Source organism: Triturus cristatus, chromosome 9, assembly GCF_964204655.1.
Source record: "Triturus cristatus chromosome 9, aTriCri1.1, whole genome shotgun sequence".
Classification (NCBI taxonomy): Eukaryota; Metazoa; Chordata; class Amphibia; order Caudata; family Salamandridae; genus Triturus; species Triturus cristatus.
Window position 1 is genome coordinate 782962951 of NC_140592.1, and position 20827 is coordinate 782983777.

The 20827-nt window shown below is 44.3% G+C and overlaps 1 protein-coding gene across 1 annotated transcript in view; it reads right to left on the minus strand.

Moving 5' to 3' along the window:
• The window catches only part of DHRS7 (dehydrogenase/reductase 7), a 230455-nt gene that overhangs the window by 51514 nt on the left and 158114 nt on the right, over window positions 1–20827 (minus strand). The window contains exon 6 of the mRNA XM_085626168.1: window positions 1400–1612. Within this exon, the coding sequence (XP_085482294.1) occupies window positions 1400–1612 (213 nt within the window). The remainder of the gene's footprint in view (window positions 1–1399; window positions 1613–20827) is intronic.

A 20827-nucleotide genomic window follows, 5' to 3' on the forward strand; every position in this document is an offset into this window, starting at 1 on the left:
GAAGTCGTTACTGGAGGGGCAAATGGTGTCGGGACAGGCCAGCAGGCGGAAGTTCGACTAGAAGCTCTGTGAGCCTGAAGGCATGCTAGAGGGAGCCAGAATACCACTAAAACTCCGCAGCATGGCCTCCTTGAAGGCCGCTATTTGCTAAGTGGTCAACAACGGCCCAGGAACCTCTGGGCCACCCAGAACCATTTGCGGCATCAGTTTGGAATCGAGAGTCACCAGGGGAGTGCGATCATCATCAAGCCCTTGTGCCTTCTCGCTAGACTTCAAGTGGTGGGATGGAGCAGCGTCCTGCTTGACCTTTTTATCCCAGAGCCTGTAAGTCACCTCAGAAGACTTCAAGCAAGAAGTGAACTTTTGGCAGGGACAGTTGTGTCTGGGACCACAACTAGGCTCATGACCTGCAAGAAGAGCAGAACAGTGCTACAATTGCGGCTGTTTCTATGCAACACAGAGGTCTGCTTCTTATGCCCGAATAGCATTAGGGTGCATGAAGGCAACCTTGGAGCATGATGTAGAGCCACGGCCTGAACCCAAACACAACATGCATGCCTTGTTCTTGTCTGCGAATGTCTGCATCGGACGCCTGCGTTGTGCAGTCTCCACATGGCTTGAATCCTGTAGTTTTTGATGGGGACATAGTTCCTTAGCACACACAGAAAGGTTTTGTCCAGCTCATAGTAAAATACACTGGTGTCCTGATAATCTCAGACCTACAATGGCCCTCCATTTACTCACATTTAAAATAGCTGGAATCTTGCCACCTTCCCACATATGAAGCAGAGTCGATGGCAGCTAGTGCACTTGGCAACAGCTCTCTAATAGTGACAAAGTAGCAGCCAATGGCATCCACACACTGAAGCCTAAAGAGACCCAGGTGAGATAAGTGACGATAGGAACTTTGTTCAACAGTACCAGATTGCTCTTGAATATGTAGAGACCGTGGGGATAAGCAGTGGATGAATTAGAGCGGTGGTGTTGCAGCACCTGCCAATCTAGAGGACTGTAGTTCTTTTCATAAGCAGATACGCAGAGAAAGTGCTCTCAGCAGAATTACCTTTTTTGCTGCTTTGCTCCATCTGTAGTGATCCTGCGGGAGATGGAGAAAGTCAGACTACTGGCCCTCTATCCTTCTCTTAGAGACAAGGGACAAGTCATTTCATTTGTGACAATGAGTTAAATTCTAAACTTCCGCGACATTACAAAAGTGTTTACAGATGGCTCCTAATAGAAGATAAGACAGCCGTTCATGAAGATGTTCTAACATTTGCTAAAGGGAAAGAAACTCATATTGAAGCGGTGGGCATTGTAATATACATTAGGGTAAGTAGTTAAACTTCGATGTAAACATGCATGCATCATTTTTTGAAAGCGATATTAAAATAAATCATACCAATCCGTCTTTAAAGTTCTGTATTCTTTTCTTGGCAATCTTTTCAGTTAGCCACCACGCCCATGTAGGTGTATATTGCCACAAGTAGTATACAAACAAAAATGGTTGATATGCAATCCAGGTTTCATTCAAGTTATTGGCAATGCTAACCAGCATCAACCGAACACAGCGTGCCGTGGGCATTTTGTAGGACTGATCTGTTCTCTTAGGAGTCTGCAACACAAAAGGTTAGAGTTAATAAATGTAAAAGTGCACACATTAGCATTAGTCCACTAGCTTTATGGTTCCGGTTGCTAGTATTGTTATTTAGTTCAACACTTAAAGTTACTTCATAAAATCGCTACAAAAATAACTATATACAAAAATATTTAAAAATCAGAGTCATACTAAGGAGGCATTATTTGATCTTCAACAACTTGAAACCTCTTATGTATGCTTTTTAACTGCCGCTTATTTACTAGCAGCAACAAAAACTCGTGGGGTCGCAAATACATTAACAATTTAATAAGGTGGTCAGTTCGTTGATTTTAATGCAAAGACTAATCATGAAGTTTATGCTCTGTATGTATGGTACATGTAAGATTCTTAACCAATTCTAAACAAGGTTATTTTATCCTATTTAAATCCCATGTTTTTAAAATTCTGGTTTATATAGTTTGTGATTCTGCTGCTAAACCTTACAATGAATCTTTGGCAAAATCTGTTTCTACGATCTATTTTAAATTTGAAAATGTTATCTAAGGTGGTTGTTACAAGGTGGTTGTTAGAAGGCAGCATAGGTAATCCGGTGGTATTATAAAATTAGTGTTAGGATGGTTTTAGAGAACCCTGTTACTTACATAAATCAAAAGATCCTGTATTAAATCATTCAATTATTCTACTCAGATTAAACGAGCCGGGATTGCACTGTAATACTCTTAATGCTATATATATATATATATATATATATATATATATATATATAGTGAATTTGATCTATGTACTTTTATGAATTTCATTTTTAAATGCGAAATAAAGACTATAGACGATTGATTGAACTATATCCAAAGATTTTGAAGATAATACCATGAAGAACAAGTTACTTCCCCAGGTGACAGACTAAATCCAGAAACATTTAGAGCAGGTCTCCTGCATGCCGATAAGTGGTATTGTGCGCTCCGCGGCAACGCCATTCTGCTGTGGAAGTGAGAATTGGAACTGCATATAAGCACCACTTAAAGCATGATGTCAGTTTCTTTCTAGGCTGTTTGTGTACTCAGTCTAAGAGCAGATCGGTATGATCAGTGTGCAGATTTCTCTAAAAAGGTCTTGTCGAGAGGGGAGTGTTATGAGCAATTTGCAGCTAGAGTATCCACCAGAAAGATAGTTATCGAAGGAAATTAGCTTGTTCTTTTTCTCACCTTATGAATAGATATCCTAGCAGAACCTCCCAAGGTGAACCACAAAATCCTGCAGGGCTGAGCGGGCAAAATGCCCCCCTCAACAGACCGGACTGTTAAGGTAGTAGTCCTTCGTGAACATGTGTAAAGGCGTCCACGTAGCAACTTGACAGATGTCCAGGAAAGTCACTCAAGGAGCTAACAGTGGTAGCAGCTTTGTCCCTGGTGGAATGAGCCCATAAGCCTGAATGGAGGCTTTTTTTTTTGCCAGTGCATAGCAGAGCCTTATGCTGAGAACAATCCATTGGGAGATGGTCAATTTTTGCACTGCCTTGCCTTTCTTTACTCCAGAAAGCCCAACAAAGACCTGGTCATCCACTCAATGTTCCCTGGCACGATCAATATGGAAGCCCAATGCTTTCTGAGGGTCCAAACAATGCAGTGTCTCTTCCTCCTTAGAGGGACCAGGGGGAGCAAAGCATGCCAGGAGGGTGTAGCCTGGCTGACATGAAAGGGAGTAACCACTTTAGGTATAAATGAAGCTCGGGTCCTCAAAACCAACGTATCAGGGAAGAATTGGTGATATTGGGTGGATTGAAGAGAGCGCTTAAGGTTCACTCACACATCTAGCTGCTTTTATGGCGATGAGAATGAATATCTTAAGGTCAGAAGTCTCAAAGGACAACATTGCAGCAGCTCAAAAGACGTGCACGTGAAGGTCAGGGTGAAGTTTAAGTTTCTCTCCCCCCCCCCCCCCGGCATCACAGGGGGTTTTGGCTTGAACAAATGTTGCAAACCTCTCAAAAATCTCATCACTAAGTGTGACTTGAATAACAAACGTTGGTCTGGTAACCACAAGAAAGCTGAAAGAGCTGATAATTAGCCATTACCTATGCCTTAGGATATTCCTTGATGGGCTAGGGGCAGAACAAACAATTCTTTATACAGCCTGCCTGTAATAGGTCAATTTGTCGGGCGTTGCAGCAATCCACAAATTTGTTTCATTGACTGAGGTACACTGATTTTTGACAAGGGAAGCCTCACCACCAGGATATAGTCAATGACTTGAGGGTGCAGGTTGAAGGAAGTTAAACGGTTTCCTCTCAACCTTCAACCATGGAGATGCAAAGTGTACAGGCCTAAGTGCAACACCATGCCCTGCTGCTGTGACAGAAGGCCCTCGCGAAGGGGTAGCTTTATCGGAAGACAGATGCCCAAGGCCATGAGTCCCAGGTACCACACTCTTCAGTCCCAATCCAGTGCGACTAGGAAGACTAGGGGCCGATCGTTCCTGATCTTCATAACTCATATCAGGAGAGGCAGTGGCGGGAAGGCATACAGGAGTCCTGAGCTCCACTTCCAGCATGAAAGCAATTCTGCACAATACCTGCTTTGGAAACATCAGGGCGCAGGAGTGCTAACATTACACATTCTCAGCAGTGCCAAAAAGATGGAGCCATGGTTTCTCTTGCTGAAAGACCACCTTTGCCACCTCTGGGTGAAAATGCAATTTTTGATCCACTAGGCACCAAAGTTTATTTCACTGGGGTTTAAAGATCCCATCAGGTGGCTGTCCCACAAATAAATCCACTTCCAGGGTCGCAGAGCGTCTTGACACAGGAACCAAAACCCTACCCCATGTGAATGTTGCAGTGGTGTTGTCCATCAGCTCCTGCACCATCCTTCTTTTGAAGGTGGGTAGGAAGGCCTTCAATGGCAAGCAAATTGCCCTCAACTCCAATAGATTGATGTTGAGTCGAATCTCCACCAGAGATCAGAATTCTTTGATCTCCTCCTCTTACACAGTGGCCTCCCCAACCCAGCAGTGATGCATTTGTAACCACAGTCAGCTCTGGTTGGAGTAAGTAGAGGGTTCTGCCACGGATCCAATCATGGTCCAGCAGCCACCACTGCATATTTTTCATAATCGCCTCATGAATCTGGCTACAATCCAACAGATTTCCATTATGTTATTCACACTGGGATTGGAGGCCCCACTGCAGAACTGCATGTGCCGTCTGGCAGGTTTCACAAGCAGGATGCAGGAGGCCAACAAACCCAGAAGCCACACAGGCTGCAGCACAGAGATCCAACACAGAGGCTGAACCATTGGGATCATAGCATGAACATTTGGACTCTGCATTTATGGGGAACGGCACAAAACCAGACCATATCTAGAGTAGTTCAGATGAACAGGAGTGTCTGCAAAGGATTGAAGTGTGAGTTTGGCAAGTTGACAGTGAACCCCAATGATATTAGGTTGTATGCCGCCATCTGGAGGAGGGCGATGACTGTTCAGCTTCCGCAGCCAGTTGAGGCAGGGGACGACCGATACACATTACCTATGAAGGTGTGCTGCACTCAGTCATCAATTTTGTGAACACCCGAAGAGAACTGGTGGTTACGAATTGAAAATCTCCGGGACCACAGTGAGCTGCAGGTAGCGCTTGTGGACGTGCAGGAAGGGGATATGAAAATAAGCAACCTGCAGGTCCAACTCCACCATCCAGTATTGTGGGTCTAAGGCAGACAGGACGTGGGCTAGCATGAGCATCTGGAATTTTCCCTTCAACAGGAAGGCATTGAGAGAGCAAAGACACAAAACTGGCAAAGGCCTGCATCCTTCTTCTGCACAAGGAAGTAGCAGCAGTAACACCCATTCCTACTTCCAAGGTCAGAACCCTCTCTATGGCCTATTTGGCCAAAAAGGCCTGCACATCTTGCCGTAAGACAGATGGTCCTCCATTAGCTGCCCTGATGGCCGTGGAAGGTGTGGCGAGACAGAAAGAAATAGGAAGGCATAGCAAGGTTGGATAATATGGAGGACCCACTCTTCTGTAGTGATGGATTTCCAGCCTTGGAGGAAATGTCGAAGCCCGCCCCCGGCAAGTGTCCCAATGACTGTCAATGAATCAGCGGTGTCTGGTCCCAATCTCATTACACATTTTTGCCACTTAGCGACCATCCTAAACAGTCTGGGCAATGGACAAAGGAATGTCGCCTGGAGCAACTCGGCATATTTGTGCCACTGTGTCCCAAAGGGCATGAGCTTGTGGAGGAGACAATACGCTTGCGAAATACCCCTATTTTTGTGGGCTCACAATCAGGTAGAGTGGTAGGAAAGGCACTGATGTTTACTTTGCTGGTGGATATCTGTGCCACCAGACTCTGGTGTGGTGCTGTGGTAGAAAGGAATAATCGCAAGCAGCAGGGTGATGGCGATAAACAACCTGCCTATTAATGAGTAGCCCTGAACAGAGCTTAGACCAGGTGCCTATAAGGGTGTCTGTGGGAGCCTCAGTAAATCACCAAGTGTGAAGACTTCCGTCAGTACTTTAGTTTTTACTTCCAGGATTGGTAGCAACAAAGTCCCATTTTGCAAAAATACGAAATGGATTGCAAATATTACAAATGCTCCCAGATTTATACAGGCGATGCAGGGTAGAGTATAGACAAGCTCTCAGCATTTTGTAACAAAATCCAAATTTCCCAGAAATAATCCCAAATACTTTCAGAAGGGTTGCGAAAATGATTTCCACTCATGCAAGTGGGTGGATGATAGATCACATCAAATTAAGAGCAGCATTTTCAATTCAGTGTGACAGCAGCGTTTGGGGAGCCTGTGTGTGCTTCCTGCAGGAACAGAATTGGACGGAGGCAAGGCGGCGGCCGGCAGCAAGGAAAGTAACTTTTACTTTATTTTTGGATCCCCCCCCCGCCACACCTGTTGTACTCAATGGCAGCCGCCACTGTGCTGTTAAACTACTCACTGTTTGAAGACTATTTCTGAACACATACCCACAGAGTGTGAGAGGTGTCTGACCTCATCACAACCTCCAGATCAACAAAAACCACAAACAAGTGCTTAGGTCTCTCTAGTAAATGAACAATGTTCTTTCTGCCCTGATATACTTGCAGAAGTCCAAGAAGACGTGAAAGACTTGAATAGGTCACCTCACCCACAATTTGTGGCATACTTCAACACGGGTGCCCTATACATGCCGTAGGACTCCTTCAAGTATATCAAGGCAGAAAGAATTGTGTTCCTCTGCAAGAGTGACCTTAGCACTTGTGTTTTTTTTCTTTAAAAAACTAGGTGTAACATTTTATCCTTCTGAAGCTCCGGAGCTTCAACTGTACCAGCTGAAAATGTTGTTATCAACATTATGTTACCTTAAGGTTTGTTTTGGCACACTCCAGCACTTGTAGTGTTTTGGCTCACTGGGTGTAACAGTGTGCAGACTTTTATCTGCTAGCTGTGGGTTTTCCAATTGGTGAGGGCACCATAGGGTACAAATGCATGCATATATGTAGTATTTATACTGCGCAAACCCAGTCAAAAGGCAATGAAATGCTGTACGGGGTCAAAAGGTAAACAAATGTTCACTGAGTGACTGGATTGGAATGAGAGGAGGTGGACTGTTTGTCAATATGTACTGTTCTTTAAAGAGGCGTTTGTTTGGGCTTGATGGAAAGGGGGAGGCCGATCTTGCAGTCTTCTATCGAATCCATGTGAGTGGTGAGTGTGCTAATTAGGGTTAGTGTTGCATTTTCTCCCTTTTCCAGACCACCATGTTTTGATGGGTTATTCGCTTTCAGAGATTAAAGGGAGGCAGGGCTACAATATGTTCCAACAGTGGTGTTGACGTAGAAGTAGACCGATAAATAAAGCCCTGTCGTGTGTGGAAATCTATTAGAGAACATTCTTTATTGTTACAACTTGCTGCCTCAACTTATCTTCTAAACCAAGGAGATGCATCTATTAGTTTTGCTAAAAGCTATTCAACACGGACACTTCCAGGGAATGGTATACGAATCAGTACTTTTAGAATCATATGTTAAACTCTTATCAAAGAGCTTAGGAACGCCATTATCAATGAAGTGGGGATCATTCTCACCTTCAATTGCCAAAGAAAGTAAATTCAATGAAAAGCGAAACATACACAGAAATTGCTGTGTGTCTAAATCCTTTAATAACTTTTTGTAAAAACGAATCAGTGAATAACATATGCTTACTATTGATATTGACAGCTTGTTAAAGTTTTAGTGGCCAGACAAAACATAGTTCTTCCTACACTCCTATTAATGAGAGCCTGAAAAGCTTTACTCCAGGGTGCCATGTTGATTTGACTAATGACTTGGTTGATGCAATAGATATTAGCACTCCTAAAAGGATATCATAAGCAAATATGACTATCAATTAATTTTTTTTTTGGTTTGAAAAACCATAAAAGATATACAATAATAAAACACACATTAAGATAATAAAAACATACATTCTCAAGGTATCGCTAGACCATTAGTGCAGTATTAATAATCCTATTCTAAATGCAAGACCCTTTTGCAACAGAATAAATACAATTAAAAACTAGCGCTTAAAAAATAGATAAAACATTGTGAGGAGTTCCTGATCGGATTGCATTGTAAAACTCAGGGCTGATTAAATCTATAGCATTCTTTTTAGTACAACAATAATAGAGGTTTAAAAGTGCAAGTGCTTTAGTTGCAACACATAAGAATTGGAATAACATTGCCCTTATGATATTAATATTTAAAGTGCAAATGCAATAGTTAATACATCAACAATGTTCCAAGTATAATCCGCTAAAATTCCCATCGTGCCTTTGATCTTATTCTACCTACAGACACTAAAAACAACTTTGAGAAGTGTCAGTTGTCAATATTTTTTCTGCCTCAAGGAAAGATCCAGTGCCTAAATTCAGACAGATAGGTTTAATCCATTTCTTCCTAGATTTTGCATAGGCAGGACAGAAGAATAATATGTGTAGGCCATTCTCTTTTGTATCGGGTTGACATAATACACAACATTCAGCTTTATCATCTCCTTGTTTATGTGCCCATTTAGATTATTCAAATTGATTTGCAAGACACCGTATCGAAATTTCAAGTATAAGGATTTTGCTAGCTGCGGCTGCACCTAAAAACTGTTCGAAGCTCGCTGCTGGTTTCTTGGAGAGGAACTGTGTTAACGTTCCAACAGCTGAGCTACGGGACACGCTGTCTTGAATGTAAGCCCAAAAGGTAGATTTCAATATTTTCTTGGAGACCATGGTTAATTGTGCAGGTTCCTCCCAAAAAAGTTTCAAGTCTAAATTAATGAAACCAACAATAAACGTGCTTAAGCCACTTTGGGCCTATACTATGGTTGAATCTTAAGATTTCCTCTAGCCCTTCTTTATAATGGACAAGTTCTGCTGTAGACCATAATCGTACCCAAAACAATAGAGGTCTTAATATTGTTTGGTGCTCTATACACTTTATGTTTAAGTCCATGACGATGGGGCTTAGACGTTTCCTAAAAAATGTATTTTCTACTACCATAAAAGTATTGTTACATGAAGGCCCCCATAATTCTGCCCCATAAAGAGATGCCGATTCTGCCCTATACTTGGATACCTCAAATGCTGGGGATACCACCTTCGAGATACTACTCTCATGTTACTATCAGTAGAGAGTTTTGAAGATAGTCTTACTTTTCTCTAGTTGCGGTTTCCAGGTCATTTTAGTGTCTACATTTATTCCCAAATAGTTAAAGTTGTGCACGTATTCTATCTTTTGACTTTTGACGGTTAAGTTCTTCTTGAAGGACTTATTAGGGTTAATCGCCATTTATTTTGTCTTGCTAGAGTTTATTTCCAGGCCCTTAGATTCACAGTACACACCAAAAGTATCCATTAAACATTGCAACCAATCTGGAGTTTGAGATATTAAGATGGTATCATCAGTGAACAAAAGCGCTGGTACTGGCACCCCCCCTAGCTTGGGAGAATCATGTTCGCAGCCCAATAAATATTCTGGAATATCATTTACATTCCGTGAGAATAGGGTGGGTGCCAGCACACAGCCCTGCCTTACGCCCCTGCTTACTCGAACTTGCTCAGTAAGTTCACCTCTTGGACCCCATCTAACCTTTGCACAATTATCCTCATGCAATCTCATTTGTATTACTATTTCCCCTGGAACCCCCTGATCTTTTAATGTTTTCCAAACCAGGTTTCTAGGGATAAGGTCGAAGGCGGCCTTTAGGTCAACAAAGGCGATATACAAATGGCCCTTCTTAAAAACTGTACTTCCAACTCATACAGACAAATCTAAAGACCTGGTCAACTGTAATAATCTTGGCTCTGAAACCGGCCTGGTATTTCGATAAAATGCAATTCTCCTCAATCCAATCACTTAATTTTGTTAAGCATACATTTTTTGTAAAGTATCAATAAAACTAATCGGTCGGTAATGCGAAGGGTCTTGGCGATTACCTTTTTAAAAAATGGTTTAGATTCGGCTATTACACTGTGGGAGGACTACAAACCAGTATTGAGAGATAGAGCCCAAAACATCATAGCCCACAAGAAACGAAAGTATGTAGTGCAGATTGCGGGGCTTGAATCCCAACTATTGCAGGTGGAAACACAGAACAGCACAAGTACTGACCCTTCATTGCTGCGTAGAATGCAACTCCTCAGACGGGAATATTTTGCGCTGGCAAAGAGATGCGCAAAATGCGGCACAAGCCATGCACCGAAGGTTATAGGACGCTGGAGACAAAACGGGCGTCTGCTTGCATGGCTCAGTAAGAAAGAGTTCGAAAGCAGGTGGGTGTCACAGATAAGAACCGACACTGGCCAGACGCATGATACCCCTATAGCAATATCCAATGCCTTTGCAGACCATTATGAACACTTTTACACACAACGCGACTTGGCAGGACCCGAACAGATACGGGCCTACCTCCAGCTCACGCAATTTCCAAAACTGACAGATAGTGACTCGCAGACATTAGATGGGAAAATTACTTAAGAGGAAACTGTGACAGCCATCGGCCAGCTGAAGACTGGCCAGGACCCGGGCCCACATGGGCTCCCCCCAGAATTTTTCAAACAGAACGTGACACTTTTTTGCCCACATCTCCAACTATACCTGAAGGCGCATGAGACCGGCAGTCTACCCAGAGATCTGAGGACAGCCACAATTGTGGTGATCCACAAGCAGGGCAGACCGCCGCATGAGTATAGCTCATAGAGACCCATCTCTTATCAACATGGAAACTAAAATACTGGCTAGGATACTGGCTAACAGACTTACTGGAGTAATATCGGAACTCATAGATCAGGACCAGTCTGGCTTTATGCCTAAGCGGTCGACACGGCTCAACCTTCCGAGGTTGGAGGTGGCCACCACTAATTAACAACCACATCTCATCCCGACTCTGGACGCCGAAAAGGCTTTTGATACTGTCCATTGGCCATTTCTTATATTAGTGTTGGAAGTGTTTGGATTTCGCCCGATATTCAGACAGTGGATAGCCGTTCGATGAATGACCACTGGCCAGAACCAGAGTCAACGGGGAGGTGTCCAGGGAATTCCAGATCGGCAGGGGTACCTGTCAGGGATGTCTCCTGTCTCCACTACTTTTTGCTTTGGTACTGGAACCTCTTATGTGCGTTATTAGGGCGCACCCAGATATAATGGAATTTCGGGGCCCAGGAGAGGAGGGTTCAGACGAACGTATCTCATTGTATGCAGACGACATACTAATGTACGTCACAAAACCAGAGACATCAATCCCTACAATAATGAATAGTTGCAAAACTTAAGGAGCTCACGCGGGATACACAATTAATTGGGAGAAATCCTGTCTTTACCTGGTGGGCAGAGGTAGTGGGTATGATGTGTGCCCGAGGCAACTCCAACTGGCCCCTGAAGGTGCTGGAGCGGGTAATACAACATTGTATACCCCCCCATTCTGCATGTTTATATTAATCCGAATAATCAATTAATTTTATTATTAATTTGTTTGAAGTGCTAACTCACCAACTATATTAAAGAATTACACGTGGGAATTGCACCTTGCATGGCTATATTAATTGTAAACTAACTTGAGTACGCATATTAATAGTAGAAAACTAGAATATTGAATGTTATATGTCGCTTTGGTGATGTATTTGTGATTTGTGCTTTATTCAGTGAGTATAAACCGCTCTGAGTGTTGCTTCTGCTAGATAAATACACACACATTGGGTATTAGCAAGGGGATAACATTTTATTAGCCAATTTCTATGTTTAATTACGTTGTTTTGTTTCTTTTGCTCAAATTGACCATTTCGGCCTAAACAAGATGGCTGAACGAGACGTTAAGCGTGACTGCCCTGACAACACAAGGTTCTGGGTGAAGTGCGCAGGCGTCCCCGCCAGCAGCAGTGGTCTGGACCTGACCCCGGGAGAACATGTGCCCTTCAAGGATGCTCCGGGAACCCATCCAAGACCAAAGACAAAGCTCAATTTAAAAGCCGGAACAAGCAAGTGTGAGGACTTCATTGTTTGACACCCTGAGAACTGTACCCCGCTACCCCAAATGGACCAATCAGGACTCTCTTAACCCCGTTCTGGATACTTTGACATTATTTTCATTATAAAAGTAGGTAGGGAATTAGGCTAAAAACGCTAATGATATCGCTGATCGACACGCTCTTCTTTGACGAACTCGATTTCCTGACGTTATGCTGACGGAGAGGACAGTGACACTGCGGGACAGCTGTTATCCTGAATTTGAGAGACTTAATTGCGGCCTAACTTTGCTGAATAAATTCTTCCTTGACTGATTGACTTAGAGGACGACTTTAGCCAGAATAGGTAAATAGGATACCCTAAAATGCGGATGATGATTTCTAACGTTTCTTGCAATATTTCTTAGATAAAGAATGTTTGATTAATTGACAAATGTGGTGTCGATTATTATAAAAAGAGAGTTTGATGGGATTTAAGACTAGATAAATGACTGAATCTAAACCTTCAAAACAACTAAATGATCCATCTCCTTATGAGAGGGATATCTTGGGTCTGAGGTTAATATGTTTAAGTGTAAGGTAAAGGTATTCCTTTCATGTCAGCGTTTGGAGGCGTATTTCCCTTGAGAGAAACAGATCAACGGAGTATAATTATATTTGGTGTTATGGGCCCCACCAAATGAATGTATTTGAGTGAATTTGATGCGGAGGTAGTTGGTCTGTGCCGGAGGGGGAATTTGACGCTCCGCGCTGCAACAAAGGCATCAAATACTTGGGTATCTATGTTATGACAAATACGGCAGCAGCTCTAGACCGAAACCACTACAGGGTACACAGGTAATTCCGAGCGGATGCTGACAGGTGGCGGACATTGGCGCTTACATTGCTGGGCCGGGCTGCACTCTATAAAATGATAGTGCTCCCGAAGTTCTTATATGTCCTGAAAAACACGTACCAATGGATGACGGACGAGGTGTTCAGCAGAATAGAGGACACACAGAGAACATTCCTCTAGGATGGGAAACTACAGAGGATAGCGCTGGCGACATTACAACGAAACCAATATAATAGTGGTCTCTCTGCCCGACCTGCGGGCCCATTATTGGGTAACCCACCTCATTGTGGTGAATGAATGGGGTCATGTAGACAGAGACCACCCCACATATGCGCTTGAACATGCGCAATTCACTGACCACCCATATGCACATTATATCTATGGTGGTAAGGGTTCCAAAAGTCTCCTCACAGCCACACAGATCGTTATAGCAACATGGAAAAAGGCGGAAAGGCAGATAAAATGGACGGGTAGAGTGACAAAGGAAACCCCACTGTGGGTAGGTAACAGACTTAAAGAAATTGCGAAACTGAGAGGTTTCAGGAAATGGGACCAGCTGGGCATCTCCCAGCTGAAGGACATACTGTGTCGAGGGAAACTGGTAACATTCTCGTACCTCCAGACAGAGTATGCCATGGCCAAATCCCAACATTACAAAATATCTGCAGCTGACACATGCGTGGCAGGCACAACATATTTACACGACAGTCATTCCGGAATATGCACCATTAGAGGGTCGCCTCCTGATGGGAGAGATAGGAGATGAGGCAGTCTCCTGGACATACAGAACCATCATCAATAACAAGCCGGACTCCTTACAGAAGTTGAAGGCCAAATGGGAACTAGACGTGGGGGCAATGGAGAACGAAATGGCGGTTATGCACCCTGGCGAGGCAAGACACGATAAAGACTGATCCAACTCAAGTATCTACACAGGGCGTACTATGATAGGGCACATTTACATCGTATAGGGAGGGCGGAGGAGCCCAATTGCTTGCGCTGCAGAGTACCGGAGGGCAACTTCTTCCACACAGTTTGGGAGTGTTCCCAGATTCAGAGATATTGGGGGAATCTGTTAGAGGAACTAGGGGCCATTCTGGAGGAGACGATTCCTCTGAACCCGCAATTAGTGCTGCTGGGAGTCTCCACGGAGGTTGATCTCCCTAGGACAAAAATACTGCTACTCCAGCTAGGACTAGCTGCGGCGAAATGTGACCTGGCCAAGACATGCAGGGCAATGACGGGCCCATCACTGAATGAGTGGAGGGAAAATATGGACATGTACATGCTGGGGGAGAAAACGACTTATCAGGCACGGGGTTGTCCCAAAAAGATTTGGAGAAAATGGAAGCCTTGGCTTAAAAACTTTGGACTTACGCTTACTGACTCCCAATGAAGTCTTGAGATTGGGCGGGAAGAGGGAACGGGGTTGGTGTGGGGGGGGGGGGGGGGGGGGGGGGGAGCCGAAGGGACCGGCCACAACTGTCTTATTGTATACCACTGTACACAGAATTTGATGTTGAAGTACTCCTATTGAAACATCTTCACATTCTTAATGAGTATTGTATCTGTATTGCAACTATAAAAATGGCAATAAACATTTATAAAAAAAAAAAAAATTGTTGTAATTTCAGCCCCTTTCCAAGATTACGGTATTGGTGCACCCGCAGCAACTGAATTACAAAGAAGATTAATGTACAGACCCCAGACATTTTTACCGTGTCTAAATAAATCCACCGGTATTTAATCTGGGCCTGGTGCTTTCCCCAGTTTTACGGCATCAATTGCAGCCAAAGTGTCTTCCAAGGTGAAGTGTGAAGGAGCTATGCTTGGGATTGCATTATCGTGTAAACTAAGCATTGCATCTTTCGTCGAGGACGAGTAAAGACGGGAAAAATAAGCGGCCCAAGTTTTTGCGTCTAAAAAGGGGTCCTTGTTACATCTTCCCGCTTTATTACCTTTAGATATCAATCGACAAAAGCGAACAGTCTTTGGATTTGGCTGCACTAATCAGATCCGTCCAGATATTGTCATCCCAGTCTCTTATCTTGCATTAGTAATCTCTTATACTTGTTCCTCTTCTCCCTTAAGACCATGACATTATTTGTTTTTGTTGCCAAAATAAGATTTTTGTTGCTTCTCTGCATTCTTTATTAAACCAGGGATTATCCAAATTACTTAATTTTGCTCTATCCCTTTTACGTTCTTTTGGGATTCTACTCACAACAAGTTTCAATGCATCTACCAATATACAGAGTACATTTGTAATAGGGAATTCTGTAGCAAGAAGATCAACATATGGTGAAATAGGGTCTATGAAAGTGTCATAAATCTGCTTCATAACCTTGTCATTTCCCACTAAATATGGCCATTTTAAGGCTCTTAGATTATTGCTTAGTAATGGTTCAATGACGCTACAGTTGCTGTCTACAGTGTTCAAAGGAGCTAGTAGAAATAAATGGGCTTCTAGTATCAGATGTAGTGGATAATGGTCATTTTCAGTTCTGACCTCAACCACCTAGTCGTGTAAAATTGGCCAAAGGCCAATATATAATCAATACTGCTCTTACAGTTATTCCTATTAAATGTGGCAAAATTTGGACTATCAGAATGTAATCGGCCATTGCAGGCTCCAAGTCCATGTCCTGTCACTAATCTTACTAATTGTGCAACAGGAACTGTACAGGGTACTACCGGGGTGCTTTCCAGAAGGGGAAAATTGTTTTCCATATCTTCCTTATCGAAGATATTTCCAAATCCCACGACCGGTTCAAATTTACGATTGAAGTCACCCCCCACGATTACCAATATACTTGGATCTAGTGAATTTAAAAATTGATCTAACTGCTCTACCACCAGAGATTCCCTACTAGCTGGGCTTGGTCTGCTGTAAATATTTATCACATAATTGAGTGCTGTCCTGTGTTCAAATCTTTATACCAATTAAATCCTGAGACGAAAAATTCAACTGAGTTATGTCCGTGCATAGAGTCGTTTTTACCCAAATAACGAGACCTCCTGATGGCCTGCCTCTAACCGAAGGGATAGCATGGACACTATGTTTTAAATCCCACTTTTATGCGGGGTCTCCAAAGCCCAGGTTTCCTGTAGGAGACATATTTCGCTTTGTCCAATGTATTCCTGCCATTCTACATCTCTTAAGTTCCTCTTCAACCCGGCTATATTCCATGATGTTCAACGTATTTCTGATTGCCCTTTCTCCCTGATTTGATCGTTATGTACAATTCCCATCTCATTCCTTGCTCCCGAGGTTTCATGACTTTTGTTAATAGTGTCAAGGTAGCCCGTTTCATTATTATATGAGGATTGATTCACCTCAACTATAGCCACACTCATTAAACAGGGGTGTAAGTGGTGCGTCTAAAGGTTCAAGGTGCATGGCTGCGTCCTTTTCTATTATCAAACATAGCCAATACCGTACACCTATTTCCAGCTGGGATCTACCTACGTTCATATTTGAAACACTTGAACCATTGTTTTCCTAAGTCTTAGCTGAAGTTAGTTGGTCATCTTGAACTTTAATTTTACATACAGGGGGATCTGAAGTAAAATTCATGTTCCAGTAGTGATAGTGGTCAGTCTTGAGCATTTAGATCAGATAGAACCTGGAACCTATTAAACAAGGGAGATGGGGAAAGATTGTTTACAAGACACCCAGAGGGAGGTCTATAAAAGAAACCCAATGGAAGGGCGCTAATTGTGGTATGTTGGCTAGGATTTAGCTCATTAAAACATCGGACCAAATGAGGCCTGCGAAAATTGACCACAATGCAGTCACACTCAATGGTCTTGGGGGATTGGCCAATCCAACCAACTCTACGCACCATTAAAATCTCTTTTATGGCGGACAGGTGGAATTTTTTATATTTAGTTAACCAGTCCATGGTTTCGTTACGCAAGTCAACCCATGACTACCTCTGGTCCTCCCTGAGAGCAGGGACACCAGCCAAAAGTAAGACATAGGGGCACGTAGCTGGGGGTAGACTCAGCACCTCAGTATTAGGCTTTAGACATTTGTTTCTTGAACCCTCTCTGATATTATCAATCAAGTTAGGTGTATTGCCTATAGCTAGACGATCTAAAGGGGTCTTGAGCGAGCCCAACCGTTCCGTGCTGGATCCATGGGGTACTTAATATGTATTACCTTTCATGGTACTATGGCTTAGCATGGGAGTTTCCTTAGCTTTGCCATCTGAACTTCGTGGTTTCGTAGTTGGGTTAACATTCCCTGCTATTTTTAAACCCTCTCCCTCAATAACACTAGGATGCTGTATCGTATTATTACCACTTAAATTATTCAGCATCCAGACGATCCAATTTTTCCCATAAAAGTGTGAAGTTCTTTCCAATCAGTTCTGGAATACAAGCTAGCGCAGTTTCCAAAGCAGATTCTTCAACAGTAGCCATAGTAGCAGAAGTATCGTCCCCAACATCATCATGACTTAATGGGAAAAGAGAAGTAGCCACATCAGTTTGTGTTCTCACAGAATTTGTTTTTGGTATACCATGGTCGTTTATGCAGTTGACACTGAGATCCCTTTGTATTCCTTGTTTTTTGTATACCAGTGCCCCGCATCAGTTTTACTGGGTGCTCTTTACTTCAGAAGATTTAGAGACCAGTGGTCTCGTGGCTACACAAGGTACCTCTGGGGCTGCTACAAGGGGTACAACCGGGACCGGCTAAGGAGAAATCAATGGTACATTTGGTGGTATTACAGGCAAACCCATTCAGTGTCACCCAGGTTATTGTTAGGGATGCCCAGTGATGAACGTCTCTGCATTATAGAAGGATCTAGGGAAAGACGAAGTTCCGCTTATTCAATCTCATGGGTCAAGCCAAACTTGACAAATTTGCGTGGCAGGAGCCAGGAGAGAAATCAGACTAATTCCAAGACCCCTGAGGGACGTCCGGAGCCCACACTACAAGACATTTTATCAGCAATAACGACAGTGCGCACCTCCCTTGAAGCCAGTATTGCCACTGTAGCCACGGAGGTATCCCTGATAAGAGCAAATATGCAGATTATGCGGAGCGGGTTGGGACTGTGGAGATGACCACAAAAGACCTTAAAACTGATTCAGAGCTTCTTAAGAGCCAAGTTTCTAAGCTCCAGACGGCGCAAGAGGCACACCAACGCTGCACCTCGATGACTATGAAGGCCGCATGAGACAACGTCCGCATCCTGGGCGTACCGGAACGGGCAGAGGGGCCTGCAGCTGACCTCTATGTGGAAGAATTGATTCTCCAGCAGCTTCAGCCAAGGGGCCTATCTAAATATTTTTCTATTGAACGTGCCCACCGTGTACCCGGGCGTAGACCTCGACCTGGGGCACCACCCAGACCTCTCCTGGCGCAGGTGTTCAATTATCGCGATAGAGATGCAATTTTGCAAACAGCGAGAGCGGCCCCACCAATAATCATTGAAAACAGCAGGGTGACCTTCTTTCCCGACTTCACTCTGCGGGTCCAGAAGCAGCGGCGCAGTTTCCTAGAAGTGAAGCGAGCTCTTAGGGATCAGGATGTTAAGTATGCAATGATGTCTCCAGCCAAGCTACGTATTGTAACGGAAGGGAAACTCTTATTCTTCACTAGGCCAGAGGAGGCATGGGACTGGCTTGAGGGCTGGAGAACTGTTGGCAAGCGATCCCACAGGTCAACGGGAGGTGCTGGGGCCCCCAGTGGCCGTGGCCGCCAACCGGGGTCGCCGACACTGGAGGAATCGACGACTCGGGGTCCGGAAGGGTGATTGAGTCAGAACTGCAAGTATGCTATCTATCAAGGGAAGTGAAGATTTCCCACAACCCTTCACCCGTGGCCCTAGACTGTCCATGACGGATTTTTCCCTGTTCTGTTTGCTCAGTTCTGCATAGTGTCTGTGAAGAGGGGGGGTATGACAACTGATTGAGAGTCTTTTTTGCAACGGAATTGTTGGTCTGTTGTCAGGGTGTAACAGCAGGCTCTGTGACTTTGCTTTAAATTTCTGTTCGGGGATTGATGGGCCGGGGTGGGCACTGTTTTCTTTCTTGATGCTTTAGGGAATGGGATTGTATCACGTTTCTTGAATGTTTCGGGTGGGCAACAGGTGCTCTGCAAGTTGGGGGTGGCGGGTGGTTCAAGGCCCGTCATGCAGGGAGGGGAGAGGGAGTTGGGGAGGGAGGTTCGGGAGAAGGGGGTGTTTTGGGTTCGGTATTACTTTGGTTGTTTGTTCTTTTCTGTTTAGTATCGGTACATGACAATGCTCGACTCCAATTTTGGCATAGTCCCACTATGATTAGCGCTAATACGTTCCACACCACCTGCTCCTCGCAGTTCACAATGCAGTGTCATGAGTTGAGAGGGTGCCCGGAGACTTACCCCGCCGACAACTACATCCTGTTCTGTTTTCTTCCCTTTGACCTGCAGGATGGCGACTGACTTCACGCTTAATATAGCGACGTGGAATGTTAACGGTCTTGAGGATAAATTTAAAAGGGGTATTTATTAGACCTGGCACTTATTGTGTGGGACAACTTGCAACGCTTAACCTAATGCCCTCTGGAATCTAGCCTGACTGCTCGCGCCACGTTACCTAGAGGGTGAGCAGGGGTTATTTTTAAAGAGGTGATCCTACGCCCTGACTTAGAGGAAAGGGTCCCTGCTTGTCGCAAGTGCCTACCTGCGCCAACCAGAGACCCCGGATTCTAACATTGGTGGCAGCGGTGGGATTTACGGATTTGCGTTCTTGGTGTCTGCGCAGTGATTACTAACCATTGCACAGTAGACTGTCCAGTAGCTTGAACCACAGAACTTTTTAAACTTTAATTTCGCTTGCCAAATTAAAGAAGATCCCTTGCGTTTGAAGTCATGCCGGGCTCAAACAGCACAGAAAATACAGCATCTGAAGCCTCTGGAATGGAACTGGAATGGGATGAGTCGAAAGTGGACAAATACACCAAAGACCAACTCATACACTTCTGCAAGAAGTTCAAGGTCCCACGCAGAGGGTGCACAAACAAAGCACACTACCTCACGGCGCTGAGAGCCCGGATGGAATCAAGGGCTGCAGCTGAGGATAGTGTACCTGAGGAAGCTGACCTAGTGGAGCCAGCGGAGAGCATCCACAGTGCTGGCCAAGATCTGTCACCAAGGGAGCTGGCAGACAGACAGGCCACCAGGAATCATGAAATGAAATTGGCAGAGCTGAAGCTAAAAGGACAATTGGAGTTAGAGAGCAAGAAAATGGCTCTTGAAGAAAGAAAGATCCAAATGGAGTACGACGCCAGAATGAGGGAACTGGCGAGAAAAGAGAAATGTTTGGACAACACTCCCTCTGGTGGCAGCGCAACGCCGGTGCAGGTAGAGTCAAGGGTGTACATACCAAAAGATGTAGTTAAAGAGTTCTTCAGGAATGATGACATAGGGCAATGGTTCCGGGCCTATGAGGTAGCCATGTCCTCCCACCGGGTCCCTAAGAGAGATTGGGGAGCGGGGTTGTGGGGGACGGTTCCTCAGTGAGGGGCGGGACACACTTTTAGATTTGCCCTTTGACATGCAGAATTCTTACCCCCACATGAAAGAAGCTTTAATGAATTGTATAGACAGAGGTTCAGGGGGTGCACCAAGATTGCGGGGAGTACGTATGTGGAGTATGTGACCTTTTTCTGCAGAGCAATGGATGGCTGGGTAAAGGGTAGCAAAGTTGATGATTACCAAGGTCTCTTTGATTCAATTGCATGGGAGCACTTGTCGCTTAATTGTTTTCCTGAGCTACGCCAACACCTGATAGATTGCAAGCTGACTAACCCTAGGAAGCGTGCAGAGGAGGCGGACCGCTGGGTCAGCACCAGGGTCCACAAGGGTCACGTGGGAGACTCCGCCAAGGGTGGGCAGGGTCCCCAGCAGAAGAGT